This window comes from Rhea pennata, chromosome 17, assembly GCF_028389875.1.
Source record: "Rhea pennata isolate bPtePen1 chromosome 17, bPtePen1.pri, whole genome shotgun sequence".
Classification (NCBI taxonomy): domain Eukaryota; kingdom Metazoa; phylum Chordata; class Aves; order Rheiformes; family Rheidae; genus Rhea; species Rhea pennata.
The window spans coordinates 14,845,667-14,864,386 of NC_084679.1; the positions used below are offsets into that span (position 1 = coordinate 14,845,667).

Consider the following 18,720-nt stretch of genomic DNA (forward strand, 5'->3'; position numbering starts at 1 on the left):
CGGCGCCCTCGGCTCTTCGGGAGGAAGAGGAGAGCTGACGGGGCGCGGGGAGGAAGGCACCGTCCCTTACGTCCTTCTGTCACAGCCTGGAGGCAAAACACAACGCGGAGCGCAGTCAGCGCGGCCGGAGGGGCCGGTCGGGCGCCTCGGCCCGCGGCGCTGCCGACGGGCACCGGCAGCCCCACGGGCGCCTCGGCCCGCGGGCGAGCGCCGAGCCGAAACGCCTCCTCGGCCGGAGCAAGCAAGCGGAGGAGGAGGGGGGGGCCGGTAATTAAGGAGAAGCGAAAGCCCACGGCAGCCGCATCGCGGCTCCGGGGTTGCAGGAGCCTTGGCGAGCGCGACCAAGCGATGACACAGGCTGCGGCGCCGGGGGGCAGCCAGCCCCCGCTCCCCGCGACCCGCTGCCGGCGCCGCTCGGCGGCCTCCCCCGAGCACGCGCTGGCAATCCGCTTCCCTCCTGTTTCACGGCTCGCGTCCCGGCCGAGCGCCGGCCTTGCGTCGTTCCCGGGCGTGCTGGAGCCCGGCCCGAGCACGGATGCTCCCGGGGATGGGATGGAGAGGAGGCCGCTCCGAAAGGGAGGGCAAGGGTGGCCTGGGCGGACCGCGTCCAGCCCTCGCTGCACCCGCAACCCTGGGGCTCCAGGAGAGGCGCGGGACGCCCGCCGCAGACCGCCGGGCAGAGCTAGCCGAGCGAGAAGGGTTGATCAGCAGATGCAGGAGGAGACACCCGCATCTCAAAGCCCTCGGGCAGCCCCAAGAAGGATGCGTGCATCAGTCTGGAGCACCCTCAGGAAAGCTGCCTCTGGTTCAGCTTTGCGCCCGACCATCTCTCCCTTAGCTTTCAGAGGTTGTTTCCTCTCTTCCAGGGTGTGGGAATGCCCCCCGGCACAAAGGGAAACCAGGAACGTAGGGAAGGGTGGGAAACCTCTGCGTGGGGCCTCACTAGGCTTTTGGTTGCTGCCTTGATAAACACGGGAGTCTAAGGCAAACGTTTCCACTCACAGCAGCTTACAAAGAAAATGAGTTTCTAAGTGATTCCTCTGCATTTTTCCTTCCCTTACCAAGAGGCCAGATCCTGAAAGCCTTACTCAGGACCTGTCCACACTGCAGGCCGAAAACCTGCCTTCGCAACCCGCGAAACTGGGGGGCAACCCCACCATGCAAGGGCAGGCACCCTGACTGCCCTGACTCGGCACCAACCCCAAAACATCTCTCCAAGACATCTCCAGGTCAAGGCCCACCTCTGACTCTGTGACTGCCTACATGGACCCATGAACACCAGGAAGTGGCAGAAGAAGCCCCTCTAGCAGATGTAGCCTCATAACCTTCATCCTCTGCTGGATCAAACATCGGGTCCCACCAATCTAATGACATTTGTAGCAATGCAGGGACACCGAGAAGTGACAACTGCATGCTCTAGCAATGAGCATGCTGCAGTGGGGATGCCTTCTTCAGGGTCATCCTCTTCCTCCTGTCTGCTTCACTCTAGCTCCTTCCCTCCCACCCTCATCACCCCTTAATTTCTCCCCAAAGATCCCGGTTCTAGTTTGCCCTTGCACATTTTCTGCATGTTCCTGCACGTGCCTCATTCTTTTCAGCACTGGATCCTCCAGGGTAAGCAAATCACCAGGCTCCTTCTGATCGTCTCCAATTTTCACAAGCTCTTTTACCCAGAAGATAGCACGCAACAAGGACAGCCAGCATTGCAATGACAATTTGCATGAGCTGCAAATGTCACTCTGTGACCACTCTTCCCAACCCAACCTCACCTACTCCTTGAGGCAGCACGAACACGTGGTGCTGAATATATCCACAGCTCATCCGCATGTTCATCCAGCCCCTTTACCCGGCACCAGCCCCAACCCCTCAGCAGCATGAGCAGGATCTCAGGGGTTGCAGAATGAGCTCCTGGCTGGTTCAGGAGGAAGGTGAAGACAGAGACTTACTCTGCTGACTTCCAGAAGTGCCCGGGGTGGGAAAGGCGACGGTTCCGCTTTGGCAGTTTCTCCAGCATGTCCATGAGCTTGGTGAAGGTGGGTCTCTCCTCTTGCTCGTAGGCCCAGCAGAAGAGGAGGATGTCCTGTAGCCACACAGGGTCAGGGCATGAGAAACGATGGCTCTCTAGCCACGGCCCACAAACCGAGCATGTGCCCCACACCCTAGCCCTGCAGCCCAGCGTCCCCCCTCAGCTCCTGCAGGGAAATCTGTTGCTTTCCCCAGCTCCATCACCACCTCTTTGAGAAGAGCTGGGGTGAGCAGGGGATGTACAAGCCTTACTAATATTTGGGTAACAGCAGCAGGAGCTGGGTCCTTGCCTTGCAGGCTGGGGAAGAAGGCCTTGCTCTTCTGCTGGCAGACCACTGTCACGGCAGAGCATTGGCTGAAGTGAAGAACATTTGCTAGCGCTGTGTCCATGCACGGTCCCCCTCCATGCATGCACCCACGCACGCGTGGCTCCACCATCTACCCCACGCCACCTACCGAGATCTCCTTGCCCATTCCGATCTGGCTGAGGTTGGGCTTCATCCCTCTTCCCACCTGCCATATTATTGCCTCTGCCGGCTGCGTCTTGAAGGGCCATTCCCGTGCGTGCAGCTCATACCAGATAGTGCTGTAGGAGAGAGCGTCACTGCAAATTAGGGGAGGTAAAGAGCTCAAAGGCCTCTCAAGGGGGTTGCAATATTGCACTTGCCTCCACACTCTCTTTCTGCTTAAATATCATCAAAAAAAATGCCGCCTAGTACCCATCTCCAGAAGAGGTTTCTCAGAAAGCTCTTCACAAAGATGTTACTGCTCCTATCTAACAGATGCAGAAACTGAAGCTGCTGACTTGGCTGTGAGCAAGCCACCGGGTCGCTGGCACCCTCAAAACAGCCTCACCTCTCCCCTAGCAGGATCCAAAACACAAAGACACCTCGAGCTAGATGGTAAAGCCCCACGCCACGACCGCTACACGCAGCTGCTCAGCACCGCGCCGCGGCGAGGGCAACGCCGCAGCGGCGAAGCTGCCCGGCGGGCGGAGGACGGGCTCGGTGGGCAGACACGGGAGTAAACCTGTTACATCAAGTGGGAATCTCCCGCCGCGCTGCAATAGCGCTTCGACCCGCTGCATGTGGAGCAGCTTAATAGATAATGCAGGGGGTAAAGACGCCTCGCAGCTGCCGGGCTACCTTCCACATCCCACCACCTGCTCCAGCTGCAAGGGAGGGAGCGTAGTGCCCCGAAGAGCCTGAGAATTTGCTCTTGCTCATTTTTGCCCCCGCTTTGAGAAGAGCACTGTCAAAGCCCTGGCGCGCGCTGCCCCGGCCGCTGCCGGCTCCCAGCGGGGCTTCACGCTGCGCCGCGGGACCAGCCTTCGCTGAGTGCCTCGGTCCCGATTTCCGCGTCAGTCCGCAGCTCTTTCGTTCCCGAATTCAGCCAAAATGAAGAATTCAGCCGGGCAAGTTACCTCTGGCTGCAAATCCCGCTTCCAAGCCTACAAAACACCAGCGGGCCGGTGATGCGGGGACACGGCAGCAGGGACGCGCGCCGCTTCCCGGCGAGGGTCACGGCCGTCGCCTCCCGCGCAGGGAGGACGCGGCTTCCCGGAGATTTTAGAAGTCTGTCGTCTAAGGAGTCTTTAAAAGAGCTTTTCCCTTTGTAGTCGCTGAGCCCCAAATCAACCCCGGGGGAAACTACGCGCAAAGTAGTCGCTCCGCTGCCGCACCGGCAACGGCCCTGGGAATCAGCCGTCACCTTCCCGGGCTTAGTGAACGCCGGGAGGAGGAAAGAGCAAAAACGGGGGGAAACTGTCTAAAGAAATTGCCTGCAACTTTGCCTAAGTGCAGAACTCTCAAAAAACAAAAAAACCCCCTCAACTTCAAGTCTAAATAACTGACTTTCACTTAGTTTGATAAGATCCCTTAATTACTTCTCTCTCTCTTTTTTTTTCTTTTTTTTTTGTGCTAAAGTTATACCTCGGGGAAGAAAAAACTCCAAACTCTTACAGCTTTAATTACTGCATTTTTGATGGAAATATCACATCAGATAACAGCTCCCCATAAACTAATCACTGCAGCCTGCAGTCTTTATGGTGTCCATCGGCACAGCGCGCGAGAAAATTAATCCACCGGAGAAAACCTATAGCCCCGCGTCCGCCCCGAGAAAGATTTTATCGGCGGAATGATTGGGCTCCTGTCATAAAGGATGTTTTCTTTTCGATAAATAGCGCGAATGATTAACTGGCTCGCTGAGCGCTCTCACCGAAGGAGATTCATCAATTATCGTACTGGCGGGCGGCTGGCGTCTCCTCCCCCTGCGCGCCTCGGTTTTACAGCAGCGCTCCAGCTCTGCTTGGCCCATTTGCAGGCAGCCAGCAGGGAGAAGGGCTGGGGGGTGGCAGGGAGGATTTGAGCATTGCTGCGCCCTCGTCCCGCTTGCAAACTGATTTCTTGGCACTATTCGTGCTAGGGATGTTAAAGGACGGCACAGCGAGCACAAATCCCCAGGAAGGGCTGGCTCTCGTTTCCCGAAGTCTAGAGCTGAAACGTGGGGAGTTGGTGATTCGGGGGGTCTTAACTGGAGTTTTCCCAAAGCTGAAGATGCTCCGACCCCAGCAACGGGAGCTACCGCTCTGCTTCCCGTGCCCGTCCCGCTGCTCGGAGCAGGTCGCACCCGACACGAGCACGCCGGCCCTCTGCCCCACGCGTGGGCCCGCCGCGGGCACTCACCCGAGCGCAAAGACATCCGAGTGCTTGGAGAAGGGCAGCTTGTCCTCCTCGGTGTCGGGCGAGAGCTGGCGGATGATCTCCGGGGCGAGGTGGCACAGCCAGCCGTTCTGGATCCGCAGCTTGTTCTCCCGCCTGAGGAAAGACAGAGCCGGGAGCTGGGGGCGCCGCGGCGTGCCCGTCCCGCCGCGCTGCCGGCACACCGCCCCACGGCACCCTCGTGAGCCCTAGGTCTGAACCGCGCTGCGATAAACGGAGAGCAGAAACGGTGGCGGCGCTTCCGCCTCGATGAGGCACGGGGCCGGCGCGGGACCATGCTGAGGAGCAGCAATGCGGAGGGCTGCTACCGCCGGGGGCCGCGTCCTCGCGCCGCTGCGGAGTCCTCGCTGCCACAATTGCAGTAACAGTCCTTAAAAGAGCACGGGCAAAATGTGACCTGGGGTTAACACCATCGGTATTAACAGCTGGTTCAGTTTTTCTCACAGCAGTTGGGCAAAGCCAGGGATGAGCAGGAGTTAGCAGGCAAGGCCAGACCTGCTCTAGTGAGCCCGAAGGATTTCCTCCCTCTTTGCACCTAAATGACACCGAACATTGCCCAGAAAACGTGAGAAACACCTGGGGAAAAAGGGCACGCTGGCACCACAGGCACCATAGGGCTCCACTAGCACGTGGAGGGGACGAGGCAGGGACAAGTGGGAGAGAAAGGCTGATAAATGACATCTCTACTTGACCCTGAGCCACCTGGCAAAGAAGGATGTCGAGCACACAACCCTATCAAAAAAAAAGAAAAAAACAACACCCCCCCCCCCCAGAAAACTCTTCCATGTTATTTGCTGTATGACACTATTATATGCAGGATTCTCCCTGCCTTCCCGCTGCCACCCAGGATGCTGAGAAGCTGTTTGGTCTCCTAGACCGAAAGACAGTCCATGTTCCTGATGGAGCAACAGCACATTCCTTGGGATGTTGTGGTGAGCCAGGGCTCCTTGGCGTAGATCTAGCTTTTACCTCTGAGCAGAAAACATGAAGCCTGGACGAATGAAAACGGATCAGCGAAACCCTGTGAACAGTGAAGGCTTTATTTCTTGATAGCAGCACTCTGATGACCCTCGGCTCAGTCCCTTCCCTCCTGTTCCTGGCGTACCAACGGACGCAAGGCAAAGTGCAGCAAAACAGCAGAAACAGTAATTCCCTCCTCCATTCACTCCCGTCCTCTGCAGAAGGAGCATGAGCTGTCAGAACAAGTTCATGTTTCTGCTTGAGTCACTGCTTTGCTAGAGAGTCCAGCAAAGGCCACCGGGATGATTGGGGTCAGAACATGGGACATACAAGGACAGGCTGAGAGAACTGAGGTTGTTCAGTCTAAAGAATAGACAGCAAAGGGGAGACCCTCCTGCTTTCCAACTACCTAATGGGACATGGTAGAGAAGATGAAGTCAGATCTTCTCAGGGATGACCAAGGACAGCAAAAGAGGTAATGGTACAACTTGAAGAGGGGAAAAAAAAGTTTCACTCAGGGAAAACCCACTGACCTGACAAGGCTCTGAGCAACCTGATCTAAGCTGGCCCTACTTTGAGCAGAAGGTTGGACTGGGGACTTCCAGAGGTCCCTGCTGACCTAAATTATCCTATGATAATGGTCTGGAAGACTGTCTTTTCCCCTCAGATCAACCGTTTAAGCCACTTTCCACCTGGCTTAGTCATCTTTCTAGTGTTGTTCTAATCCATTACCCCCAAACAGTCTGTCCAGCAGGTTGCCCAAGACCCCATCCAGATGGCTTTTGAATAGCTCCAAGGATAGAGACTCCACAGCCTCTCTGGACAGAGTGCTCTGTTACTCTCAGGTAGGTTGCTTCCTCGCCCCTTCACCTTCCAGCAGCCACTTACGATGTACCACTGGCATAAAAGAAAAGTCCTCCAGGCAACTTGTATGGCACTCTCCTTGCCCTGCTCCACAAGGAGCTGTTCTACAAAATCAATGCTCTTCCCTCACTAGCAGAAAGTAGGTGTCCCCTGGAGGGACAAGCCACACTGGATGAGACTGTGGGACACAGATGGTCCCACATTCCATTGGGCCCCACATTCCTTTGTGTTTATAGTGAGCCAAGAGCAGGTAAACGGTCAGGTACCACAGTGCAGCTATAGATGGTGACTTGTTAAGTAGCTCGACTATGTGTCCGAGCCAGATTTGGCAGGGTAAATTCATAGAAGATAACAGAATCTGCACGATGTTGTCTCAGGGCAGAAAGTGAAGAGCCTGCCTTTTCACAGTGATGATTTTTGCCTGTTGCATGCCTTGATTCCCTCCATAGGATACCAATCCCCACAAGATGAAGGACAGGCTTTGGAGTCACCTGTCTTTCTGAACTTCAGTCTGGGACCAAAATCTCAGAGCCTGGGTCTGCCTCGCTCTGCACAGCAGCCCTTGCTCTGGGGGCCAGAGGGACACCTCTGTCATCCTGCAGCTCTGATCCCACCTGCATCAAGAGGTGAATCCCTCTTCCCTAGTGTGCTCCTGGTCCTGCTTTCCTCAAGCTTTCTCAGGCAGACCACGAGCAAGCCACGTTGCTCATTAGAAACACGGCCACCATGGTGTTGCATGAAGGGACAGCGCTGGAGGCTCAGGACAGCATGAGGAACTGGCTCAGCTCATTATGTCTCCGTCATCACTCCAGGAATTTGACAGCTCCTCTTCATCTTGACCGCGTAGGAGGGCGTCTCGGCAATCAAGAGCATCGGTGATGCTCAGGCGCCTCTGTTCTCCAGGAGGCAGAGGCAAGAGCACTCCAGCACAGGAGGGAAGCTTTCAGCTCCCACTGGCGAGCTCCAATTTCCACCCTTGATCCATGCACAGTGCTCTTAATTACAAGCTGCCGTTAAGCACTGGGGTCAATTAAGGAAGGCACAAAGGTACTTTCTCTCCCTTCCCCACCAGCGCTCTTGACGTCTATGCTCATGACTCTTCTCTGTGGGTGGGCAAGGTGGAGAGAGACAACAAGGTAGGTCCAGATGTGCTCCACGGTCCTCAGCTAGGCCAGGCTTTGGGTTTGTGACCTTTTTTTTTTTGCAGTCCCCCCTCTGCTCTTTCCCAGCCTGTGGCAGGTCTGAGATGATTTGAGGTAGCCCCTTGCCAAGGTCCTTGCATGCTCAGGCCATCCAATCCAGCAGCACCCCAGGACTGGGATCCCCCTCTCACTCCAGGAGCCTCTGGCAGTGGGATCAATCTCTGAGCTCCAGTGTGAGTCCACCCCAGCTCTCTCCAGTGCTCACAGACACCCAAGTATGCAGTCTGAGGGCTGCCGAGCTTCCAGCAACAAGGGCTGAGCTGTAACAAAACCCCAGATCTGGTTAAATTAAGACAATTGGGGGTTTCATAATAAAAGTTGGGCTGATTTCATACACGGCATGGGCACTTTGACTAATAGAAAGGAACAGAATCAAGTGAGTGCCTTGCAAAGCCCAGCGAACGAAAAGCAAGTTTGCAGTTAAAAGCGAGAGCAGAAGAGCTCTTCAGACCACTCAAAATCCACCTCATGCTCTTCTTAATTACGGAACAGCCCTATCAAGTCCAATAATGTTTTATATAAAGGAAAGATAAATACGATTTTATCAGGGTAAGATGCTTGCTTATGAAGTCTGTTGAATGCTGTTATGATAGCCTGCCTTATTTTTAAGGAGAGCAACTGCATTATTGCACAGATTGCAAAAAACAGCTCGAGGCAAGTCTTCGCTGGGGGAAGAGGAGGGTTTTCAAATCGTGGCAGGCAGCACGCTTCAGTCACCACAATGCAAGCCCTGGTGAGGACAGCCCGGTGCGTGGGTCTCATCCCCGTCCGCAAGCTGAGGCAGGAGCACAGCCCTTCCCGTGACCTGCAACAAGCTCCCTTCTCCACGCTGCTGCTCGCCCAAAGGCCACGCAGGCCTCAAAGGTCCCCAAACTGGACCGTCCTTGCAATTGTAGGAGAAACCGTAACAAGCAAAGGAAAGTCCTGCAGGAAAGCAGAAAACCCTATTTGACTCAGAGAGGACAACCGACGCAGCGACGAAAGGGAAATCAGATCACCAGACACTTTCTGCTTCAAGAACTGTAGCAGTTGGTAAGTGCGGACCCCCAGAACTGGAAACCTTCCCCCAGATCTCTGGCAGCAGATTCATACCGAAATCCATGTGTTTTAGAGGAGCGAGCAGTTAGCATAAGCCACACCGAAAGCTCCTTTTCTGCAGCGTTTCTCCGCTGCAGGCCTGCCAGGGAAAGCAGCAGGCCTGCTGTATTTCTTGGGCTCTCAAAGCTTCTAGCTAAGTTTGTGCAAAAAAAAATAAATAAATAGAAATAGAAAGGAAGACGATAATTATACAAGCAGTAAGAAAAGGCCGGCAGCGCAGTGAACCGCTTCGTGCAACAGCCAGCCGCCAGCAAGAGGCGCGGGGAGAGAAAGATGTGACTCCTCGAATCCTTTCGCCTTGCCACACCGTAACTACAAAACCACCTAAATCCAAACACACCCTTTATCTCACGAGCATCTTTGCGCTCCGAGAGGGAACAGCCCAGGGCTGCCGGTGCAGATAACACCGCGTTTGCTTGTATAACTTTTAGCACAAAGTTTTCGCTGAAAAACCTCTCTCATGCTGGGAAATATCAGCAACATCACCAAGGGGTTTTTTTTTTTGGTTTGTTTTAGCAAAACTGAACCAGAATCTCCACTTGTTTTTCTCTCCTCCTTTTCCTTCCTCCCCACCCTGCTTATGCTTTCCTTCCCTTCCCTTCCAAGGCTGTTCAAATCCTGTGCTCTTTGCCCTGTCATTTCTACAGTTTGAAAATTTCCCAAACTGCTGGAAAAGCAGGGAATAACAGGAAACATTTACCAGATGTGGTTCATTTCAAACCCAAAGAGACCAAACTGCGTTTCAGCCCTGCAGATGCCTGTCTGAGCCTGGCATCAGGCTGCTCCCGCAGCGGCTCGTCTCGGACCCCGCGAGCAGGCGCTTGCAGCAGCGAAACGTCCCCGGAGCGGCTGCGGCACTCGGCAGCCAGCGGGCACGAGATCAAACCGATGCCAGGGGATTAGAGAGGCTGCGCCGGGGAAAGGGCAGAGTACGAGCTGGCTTTCCCGATCCCGGTGAAACGGATCCCGCGCAACGCCGCGCGGGGGGGGGGGGGGGGGTCCGGGCACGGAAGCGGGTCCGCTGCTTCGGCCCGCGGAGGCGTCCTACCTGCCCGCCTGCAGCACTCCCGAGATGCTGAAGAGGCCGAAGTCCGTGATCACCACCTTGCCGTTATCGTAGAAAACGTTTTTCGACTTGAGGTCTTTGTGAAGGATCCCCTTGGCGTGCAGGTAGCCCATTCCCTAGGGGCGAAAAAGAAGCGGGGGGATTGGGGGGAAGAGAGCTGAAAGAGGCAGGAACGCCCCCGAGGCGCGCTAAGGAGCGAGGGCGACCGGCGGGCCGCCGGGCTGGTGCTCCGGGGGCTCGGAGAGGAGCCCGAGCCGCGGCGCTCTCGGCCGCGCCGGTCCCTGCGCGTCTTCCCGAGCCGCTTCCCGCTCGCCAAAAGCGACGGCCTGCGACGTCGCGCGGCCGCTCTCCCGAAAGCCCCCGCCGGGAAGCTGATGGAGCCGATTCGGCCCTCCTCCTCTTTTGGGTTCGGGAGCTGAGGGGCGATAAGTCAGAGCCCTCCATCACCACTGCTGCACGCCCGGCCCGAGTCGTTAACGCCTCCCAGCTGCGCACCGACACCGTTAGCCTGGAAACAAGAGCCTCGGAGGAGTCCCGGCTTAATGCTTTCTCCCTAGGAAAAGCTACTCGGCGGTTAATTAAAATTATTGCTAATGATGCAAAAAAAAGGCCGTGGGTGGGAAATCCAAACTCGCCGGCACAGGGCTTGTTTAGCCGGCTGCAGAGAGCCCCACGCGGCGTGGCGGGCGCTTGGCTCCGTAGGATGAGCAGCCTCGTGCGCGGGGAGGGCGGCACACGCCGTTTACCCCCGCTTTAGCAAGGCTCCGGGGCCACTCGCGTGACGTGCTCACAAACAGCGCCACGGACTTGTTCCAGATGAAACCACCTCCAGAAAAATGCAAAACTGGACCAAAACCCATTAATCGGGAGCAATTATCAATTGTTCATCAGCAGCGCGGAAGGATTTATGGAGTGGATTTCCACAGGGGCCCATCGTCCTGCTGGTATTTTCATTAACCACGCAGGCAGCGGAACAGGAGCATGGTTTTAAATCTGCAGATGACACGGAGACGGGGGGGGGGCACAGTCTGCGCGAGGACACAAACTACAACGCAAAACGATCCTGACAAACTGGAAAAGCAATCCGGGGAAAAAAAAAAAAAAAAAAATGAGCAAACACAGCTGGGACACAGCAAAGTCCCAAACGGATCAAGGAAGAACCAGCAGCACCAGCGGGGAGGGAACAGCCCCAGAGCTGCCATGCGCCCGGGACGCCGGGACGCCACCAGCCGCGTATCTCCCATCCCGTGCCTGCTTCAAGCCCCCTGTGGATGGGGAGCAACCAGTGGGCATCAACCAGGAACTGGAGGTGGCTTTGCCAAACCAGGCGCTACATGCAGCCTCCATAGCGGCTACGAGGTGCATTTGCCCATGGGGATTTCTTTACTTTGGCAAGCGGGGCAGGCGCAGCCCCGGGCTGCGTTTGGGGAAACGGAGCCGAGCCTTCGCTGGAGGCGTTTCCCGAGGCGCTCTCGGCCTGGCAGTCGGCCCCGCCGACAGCCCCCCGGCTCCGCGCCCGGCTCCGCGGGGCACGGCGCGGACCCCGCCGCAAGCTCCGCGCCCATCGGTTTCGCCGCGCGGATGGGCTGCGAGGAAACAGCCCGCGCGCAGTAACAACGCCTTCGTCGGCGCAGACGCCCTGCGCGCGCGAAAAGCCAGCTCCCTCTGCCGGCTTAGCTCCCCGCACGAATTAACCCCCGCCTCCGGAGCAGCCCCGCGTAACGAGAACCCTTGCACCCAGCGATCCAATGAGCTTGGAAGATCGACTCGCTCGGACAGAGCCTCAAAGGATGAAATCACGCGACTGCCGTGACGGTGGTGGCACCACCCAGACATCCTCCATGCTCTTACGTCCACCTCCTCTGGGGACGCTGCCCAAGCCCTTCCCTAAGGCAGGCCAGCAGGAGGTCTTTTAACAAGGTGCCAAAGACGCAGATGGACGTCACGGAAAGAAACAGCAGGCAGGAACGACTGGGTGATGCAACGGATGACTCCCACGGGGAATGAGCCCTTGCTTGCGCAGAAACACATCCTCTTCGCAAAGCACCAGACCGTAACCCATGGCTCTGTCAGGAAGCACCTCGGCAAACTCGGTGGTGGCTCCACAAGTGTCCAGTGAAGAGTTAGGGAGATGGAGAGAAAGAGCAAGCACATGGCTGTGCCACCCCTCTTCCCACTGGCACTCAGTTATGGATGGAGCTACCACAGACAAGGATGTTCCCATCTTTTGAGGTCTTTGGTTGAGGCTGAAATCAAGATGTCTGGGTTCCTCTTTGCTTGGCACCACCAGCCACCTCCAGGTCCACCAGAACATCTGCTGCTACACAACACTGAGATGCAGGACAGCAAAGAAACTCCAAGAAGCCCTCCTGCCACGCAGGCGGTGCAGGCGCCCGCACCGGGTCTGCCCGGCAGGCAAGCACGGAGGCTGCTGCGATAGAGGTGCAAAGCGCCTCTCCCGCAAGCGGAAATTGCTCTCTTTAAACTCCTGCCATGCATGTGGCGTGCCAGACCTCGGCACCCAGCACCGGCTTTGCCCCCCTGCGACGACGGCGACAGCCAGGTCACACCCAAAGGCCTCTTGGTCCCAAAGTGGGTTGCGGTGGGAGCAGCCCCCCGATACCCCAGAAGAGGAAAGGAAGCAGGAAAACAGGTGTGCTGGTGCTGGGGAGAGAAGCAGGTCTGAACACATTAAAGGCAGTAAGAAAGATTGCTTTCATGCTCCAGTGCCTCTCATGGGTAATACTTTTTCCCCGTGGCTCTTCCTTCGCGTAGACCCAGCACCAGCGACTTCCCTAATGCCGGCAATTCCTTGCAGCACCACCGAGAGATTTCACCTGCATCTCAAATAGGTGCTTCAGTCCCCGGTTTGGACAGCTTTCAGACCCGTTCTTAACGCAACGGCAGCTGCAGGAGCACAGCAGACTGCTAGGCTAGTCCTCAGGACTGTTGCCTCCCGGCCGTAACGTGGCTCTTGCCCACGTCTCCTGCAACACGGGCAACGGGGTTACTGCGGGCCCCCAAATTCAGCAGTGCACTCGAGTCGGCAAAGCAGTTAAGCTTATGCTTCACCGTCAGCTCCCGCTTAGAGCCTAGTGACTTCCGTGGAAATGAAGGCAGGGCTTGAAAAACCGTATGCGCTTGGGAGCTTTGCTAATGCTGGGTCTAAACAAATGCAAAACAGGCAATTGGAGAAGAAGAGATGGTCCGAGGGCAGCCAGCTAGGGCAAGGGCACCGTTCAGGATACACTGAAAACATATATATATCTCTGCTAGAAAAACAATCTTTTTTAATGGCTACATGTTAAATAGGAACCTACCCCCAGACGATTCGGTCTTGCTGGGTGCCGACCGACCTAGAGCTGGGTGCAAGGGTAGCGTCGGGGCTGCTGCGGCAGGACGCGTGCCAAATGCTTTTGGTACTGTTTGGTAGTAAAGACGGTTGGAAAGACAGAGGGACGCCGCGTCGGTACCAATGGACGCACTCGATCGGGAGGATGCCCCACGGCGCCGAGCCCCGGCACCACCCTCGCCGGCCCTTTGCTGCGGGGACGCTTCTTTACAGGCGCCACGGCCAACGTCGACTCGCGGCGGGCTTCTCCCCCCGCCGGCGCCGGCCCTGCTCCATACCGTTACCTTCACGATTTCTTGAGCTATCTGCCTCGTCTTGTTGACGTCCAGGACGATTTTGGCGTCTCTCACCACCGAGTAGAGAGTCCGTCCTTTACACAGGCTGGAAGAACGAGAGAAACGCAGAGGAGAAGAAGGCGGTTTAGAAAGCCCAGCTGAGAAACATCACCGATTTATAAAGACAGAAACCGCGACAGGGAACTAAGCACAGCCGCGGGGCGTTTGGCAGCGTCTCGAGGCGGCGGGGGGGTCCGGCAGCGAAACTCGGGTGGGTCTCTCCCGCCTCGGCGCCCCGGCGGGGGGCTCGCTCTGCTCCCCGGCGCCTCCTGCCACCGCGTCCCGCAGCCCCCGAGCCCGGCCTCGCGTCTGGGCCTTTTCCCCGCTCCCCCGCCACGGAGCGACCGCCTGGCCTGCTCGCTTCGGGCTCGGGCGCAAAAACCGTCCGCGTCTCTCCGCCTCTTCCCCTCTGGGCTGCAATACCCGCAGATGTAACGCGAGCCGAAAGAGCAAAGGGAGGAGGAAAAAAAAATAGAAAAAGCCCAATGCACTGTACAATGTCCTCCAATTTTCCTTCTCATACCAATTACAGTAAAATCTATTTACAGAGCCTTAATTACCAAAGGCAGCTGTAGGGGGAGGGGGGCATATAAACCAATTAAAAATATATTGGCATTTGACTATCATAATGGAGGACGTGGGTGGATGCTGCCTCGACGGTCGCCCACGAACGAGGGCTTTTTTGCTTTTCTGTATCCACCTACGCTCGTCACAGGCAACTCTACAAAGATGCGACCGGATACCCGGGCCCGGCAAATAAACCGTCAGGTGCGCGCACGTCTCGATACGCAGGGATCGCGGCCGCTGATTTGATCTCCTCCTCGTTAACGGAGGAAAAGTTACAGGTTTTAATTACTGGGTCTGCCCCGGGGCGCCGCAGCCTCCTTTGCTCTCCGTCGTCTCCCCGTCTCGCTCCTCCGGCCTTGCCGGCAAAAACCGCGGCGCCTCTGCGCGCAGAAGCGCCCGCGAGCCACCAAGGTTTTGCGATCGGGATGAAAACGGGGAAACCGGGGGAGCATTAAGATTGCTGGTTGGTAAATTAAAAAAATCAGAAAGAAAGAAAGAAAGAAGGATTTTATCGTCACGGCACGGGGAACGTGCACCGAAACCTGGAGTAAGCGTCCGGATGCGAGAGCCTGCCCCTGTTCCTAGGCAGAAAGCTTCGACATCCCTCCCGTGCCGGAGAACGCGATTTTCGGGGCGAACAGGACCGATGTAATATCGCGCGAGTTTTGGAGCGAAGCGGGCCAGTAATAACAGCAGCTTAGACATTGCTGCAAAAATTATTTCACTGCTCCCGAGGGAAAAAAAAAAAAAAAAAAAAAAAGTTCTCTGAATGCTTTTCTGTGCTGAAAACTGTTCCTGAACGATGCTGACATACTGCAAGTGGCAAAAAAACTCTGCTTTGAATGTGGTCAAATTACTAGGAAGGTTGCTTAAACTGGCTTCACTTTTCCTCGTAGGAAGAGCAGTAATTCATACTGCTGCAGGGCATCTTTACATCCCGGCAACTGCCTCCTCGCAAGTGCTTTTCCATGTTCGGATGTCTTGGAAACAGCAGGAGAGCACACTGGAAACCACCCTAGCTTTACTGGTAAATGGAGGCTTGCACGATCACAAAAAGGATCTTCTCCTAACTAAACCAAGCACTAATCTTCTGAAACAGCCTGGCTGCAGTGAGCAGGGGGTCTGCAGAAGATTAGAGTCCAAACAATCGAAATATTACTTGCAAATAAATGCTAAGGGAGAACCGAGCCCTCGGTTTTCTGCAACGGAAAGGGTGCAAAACAACACCACACCTGAATTCCCTTCCCACTACCCTTCGACCAGGAAACCTTTTGCATTAATTTCTTAAATAAATTTGCAAAGCTTAAGGTCTGTGGCGCAACAGCCTTCCTGCCCCCTTCCTTTACCTGAAGGCAAATAAAATAAGCTAGGGCAGCTTTCCCCTCTCCGACCCCTCCCGAGCCAAGATTTCTCCCCCCCCCCCCCAAAGAAAAGCCCTGTAGAAAGTTGCCTGTGCACTGAGCTAGGCAGGGACCATCCCTACAGAGGAAACAAGACTAAGCAGCGCTGCCAGGGGGCTCGATTTCAAGCCCTAAAGTCAATCAGGCTCAGCTGTTTTCCTGCAAGAGGGCTGCAAATCCCGATTTTCTGCCTTTCCGGAGCTGCAGAGATAACCCGGGGCACCACGCTGCCGCCCCGGCGCGGCCGCCCCCCTCCCCGGCGCGGGGTGGATCGCGGGCTCCGAGGGGACCAGCAGGTGAAGGTGAAACGACCAGAAGGACGCGTGAAACGGGGCAGCGCGGGCGCTTTCGGCCGCCAGCCCCGGTGACTCATCCCTCCGCCGCTGAATAGCTCCTGCGAGCGAATTCAGCTGGCAAACGCGGCGGCGGCGTTCGCTGGAGCTGTCGAGCTGGATGCGGAGCTGTCAACGGCGGCACAAAGCCCCGCTCGTACCTATTATGCAGCACCTGAGCCTATTCAGCAGCCACCTGCGCGGCCTTTTCGCGGCGGCCCTCCGCGATCCGGGCTCCCCCCGTCCCTCGGCGCTCGAGCGGCGGCCCCGGCGAAGCGCGGCGCCCGCCCCGGGGTGGTGGCGGGGCGCCGCGGGCGCTGCCGATCCGCCGCCGCAGGCAGCTGCCGGCCCATTCACTGCTCGAGCACCTTTTCGCAAGCGAAGACTCGTCTGCTCGGCGTAAAACGCCCTCGTTTTACGAGGCACGGCCCCGCCGCGGCACCTCACCGCGCCGGATAAGGGCACCGCGCGGCCGCCCGCTCCCTGCCCCTCGCCCAGGCGCCGGGGAGGCGCCCGGCGCCTCGGCCCCGTCCCGCCGTGCACGCGCTCTCTATTCAAAATGAGTTTCTGAAGTGCTCAGCCAAGCAAGCCAAATCCCAAATTGCTTTATAAACACTCTGCATTTCGCCAGCGTGGGCTGAAGACATCAGCAACGGGAGAAAAGCCAAAGTGACTTGCGGAGGAACGATTTGGAGTAGAGGAGTTAGGACTAGCTGGAGCGCTGCCTCTCAATATTTTTTCCATTTGAGGTGAAAGCAGGCTCGTTTATCCCTCACCTTTGCAATATTGATGGGCTTCATCTCTACAGCACTTAGGATCTTTGCCTGACTCCTGCTCGCTCACGCTGGAGCAAATTCAGAGTCAAGGCACTTTCAGAGGGGGGGGCTGCTGTAAGACAGGGGCGCCGGCTGTGCCCGGTGGGCACCTAGGAGCTGGGTGACTTCTCAGCCAACGCAGCTCTGCCCCCGCTGCCATCAGCATGGGTGGAAAGTCTCTTGGCACAGCCGGACAAACCAGATCTTTTCAGGTGGACGGTTGCTTGCATCAGGTTGCAATTTTGTTGCTTCGCAGTATTCTGTATCTTGCCCAAGCATCCACCCATCCCGACATGGTGGTCCAAAGCCACGGCTAGCGGCAGGGTTCCCTCCGGATTTCAAATCCTGGGTTGGGATTATGCAGGTTGTGACTATCTCTGAGCACACAGAGACAGCTGAACAACAAGTTGAAGACCAGCATAATCACAGAGTGGGTGAGGTTGGAAGGGACCTCTGGAGATCATCCAGTCCAACCTCCCTGCTCAGCAGGGTCACCTAGAGCACGTTAGAAGGGTTGCATCCAGGCAGGCCTTGAAGATCTCCAGAGAAGGAGACTCCACAACCTCTCTGGGCAACCTGATAACCAAAGATTATTTTCCCAAGGCCGAATACGGGCACACGGAGATTGCTCTGACCACTACGGTGGGGTGAGATCTCCTGCAGGACCTCACCGCAGGGCCTCGCACATCCTCGCCGCGCTCTCTGCCCCCGATGCCGGACCCAGCGCCCTCCTCCTTGCCCGCGCGCGGCAGAGCCGTGCCTCTTCGAAACGGCCGTCCACCGAAGGATGCTACTGCTCCCCCCATCCCAACCGCTCCAAAGCAACGCGGCGAAACAACGAGCCGGATAAAAAGCAGGGAAAAAAAATCCATCATTTTGATGCCCCAAACTGATAAATGCCAAACCCCAAGAAGCTCACGCTGTATTGATTTATGGGGAAACCGCTCGGATGCCATGGTGATAGACGGCAGGGGAGAGACAGGAGGAGAGAGTGGGAATTAATAATATGTATTTTGATATAAAAATACCTCTGCTAGCGGGGTGCATCTGCGCTGGAGGAGAGGAAGCCGCAGAGCAAGGGGCAGGTTTGCAGAGGGGGCTTCTGCGCTCGCTGTCGCTTATGGATTTTTAGTATCGCGCAGAAAAAGAGCGGTAAGATTCGCCCCCACGCACCAGAGCCGCGGCGGCGGGGGGGCTTGTCAAGCGATTTCAGCCGAACGGCGCTTGCAGCGACGGGGAAAAGGTGCAAAAGCCCCGTGAGTTACTCTGAGAGTTTTCAAGCAAATATAGACGATCCGGCAACGCGGCCTCGCAGCACCCCGATTTTTCTCTTTTACCGATGTTTGGCCACGATGCCGTTGGATGGTGCCATATCAGAAAGACAGCAAGGAAGGTTTTCCCTAAAATGGGAATTTATGGAGCTGGAAGACCAGCAGAGGCAATGGGACAGGTCCAGGTGAATTTGTGTTCCTAGCATCTGTTTTACCCCAAAGCAATAGGAAAAAAAAATCATGGCCCGACGCTCGCTTGCCTGGGGATGGCGGCCTGGCCGCTCCGGACCCCCAGGCCCGGGACCGTCTGGGAAATAGGGTCTGGAGCGTGCAGGCTGCCCGCAGAGCACCGGCACTTGGCGCTTTGCCCCTATTTTCACGGCGAACTGCGGCTCCCGAGCGACCCCGCCGGTCGGGGCAGCTCAGCAGCCTCCCTGTCCTCCGGGAGCCCGCGGCTTCATCGGCCGGGAAACGCTCGCTGCCCCGCCGAATCCGAGCAGCTCCCGGAGCCCGGGGAGTCGACTGACCGCCAAGAGCAACGGGAGCAGCTGCAGCGAGGGCAACCCCGCGCGGCCCCGGGGCAGGGGCCAGCTCAGCCGCCCCCGAAAAATCGCTGCAATCCCATCACGGCTTTACAAGAAACGAGTTGTTTGGGAGGGGCGGGGGGGGAAGAGCAATCCCAACGCATTTTCATTGCGCGGAGCCGTTCCTGG

The 18,720-nt window shown here is 56.9% G+C and overlaps 1 protein-coding gene across 1 annotated transcript in view; it reads right to left on the minus strand.

The window, feature by feature from the left end:
* Nucleotides 1–1,942: 1,942 nt before the first annotated feature.
* KSR2 (kinase suppressor of ras 2) overlaps nucleotides 1,943–18,720 on the minus strand; it is a 65,824-nt gene continuing 49,046 nt past the window's right edge. Inside the window, exons 15-19 of the mRNA XM_062589824.1 lie at nucleotides 13,572–13,668; nucleotides 9,918–10,051; nucleotides 4,710–4,841; nucleotides 2,482–2,611; nucleotides 1,943–2,080 (exon numbers count right to left, since the gene is read on the minus strand). Of these exons, the coding sequence (XP_062445808.1) occupies nucleotides 1,943–2,080; nucleotides 2,482–2,611; nucleotides 4,710–4,841; nucleotides 9,918–10,051; nucleotides 13,572–13,668 (631 nt within the window). The remainder of the gene's footprint in view (nucleotides 2,081–2,481; nucleotides 2,612–4,709; nucleotides 4,842–9,917; nucleotides 10,052–13,571; nucleotides 13,669–18,720) is intronic.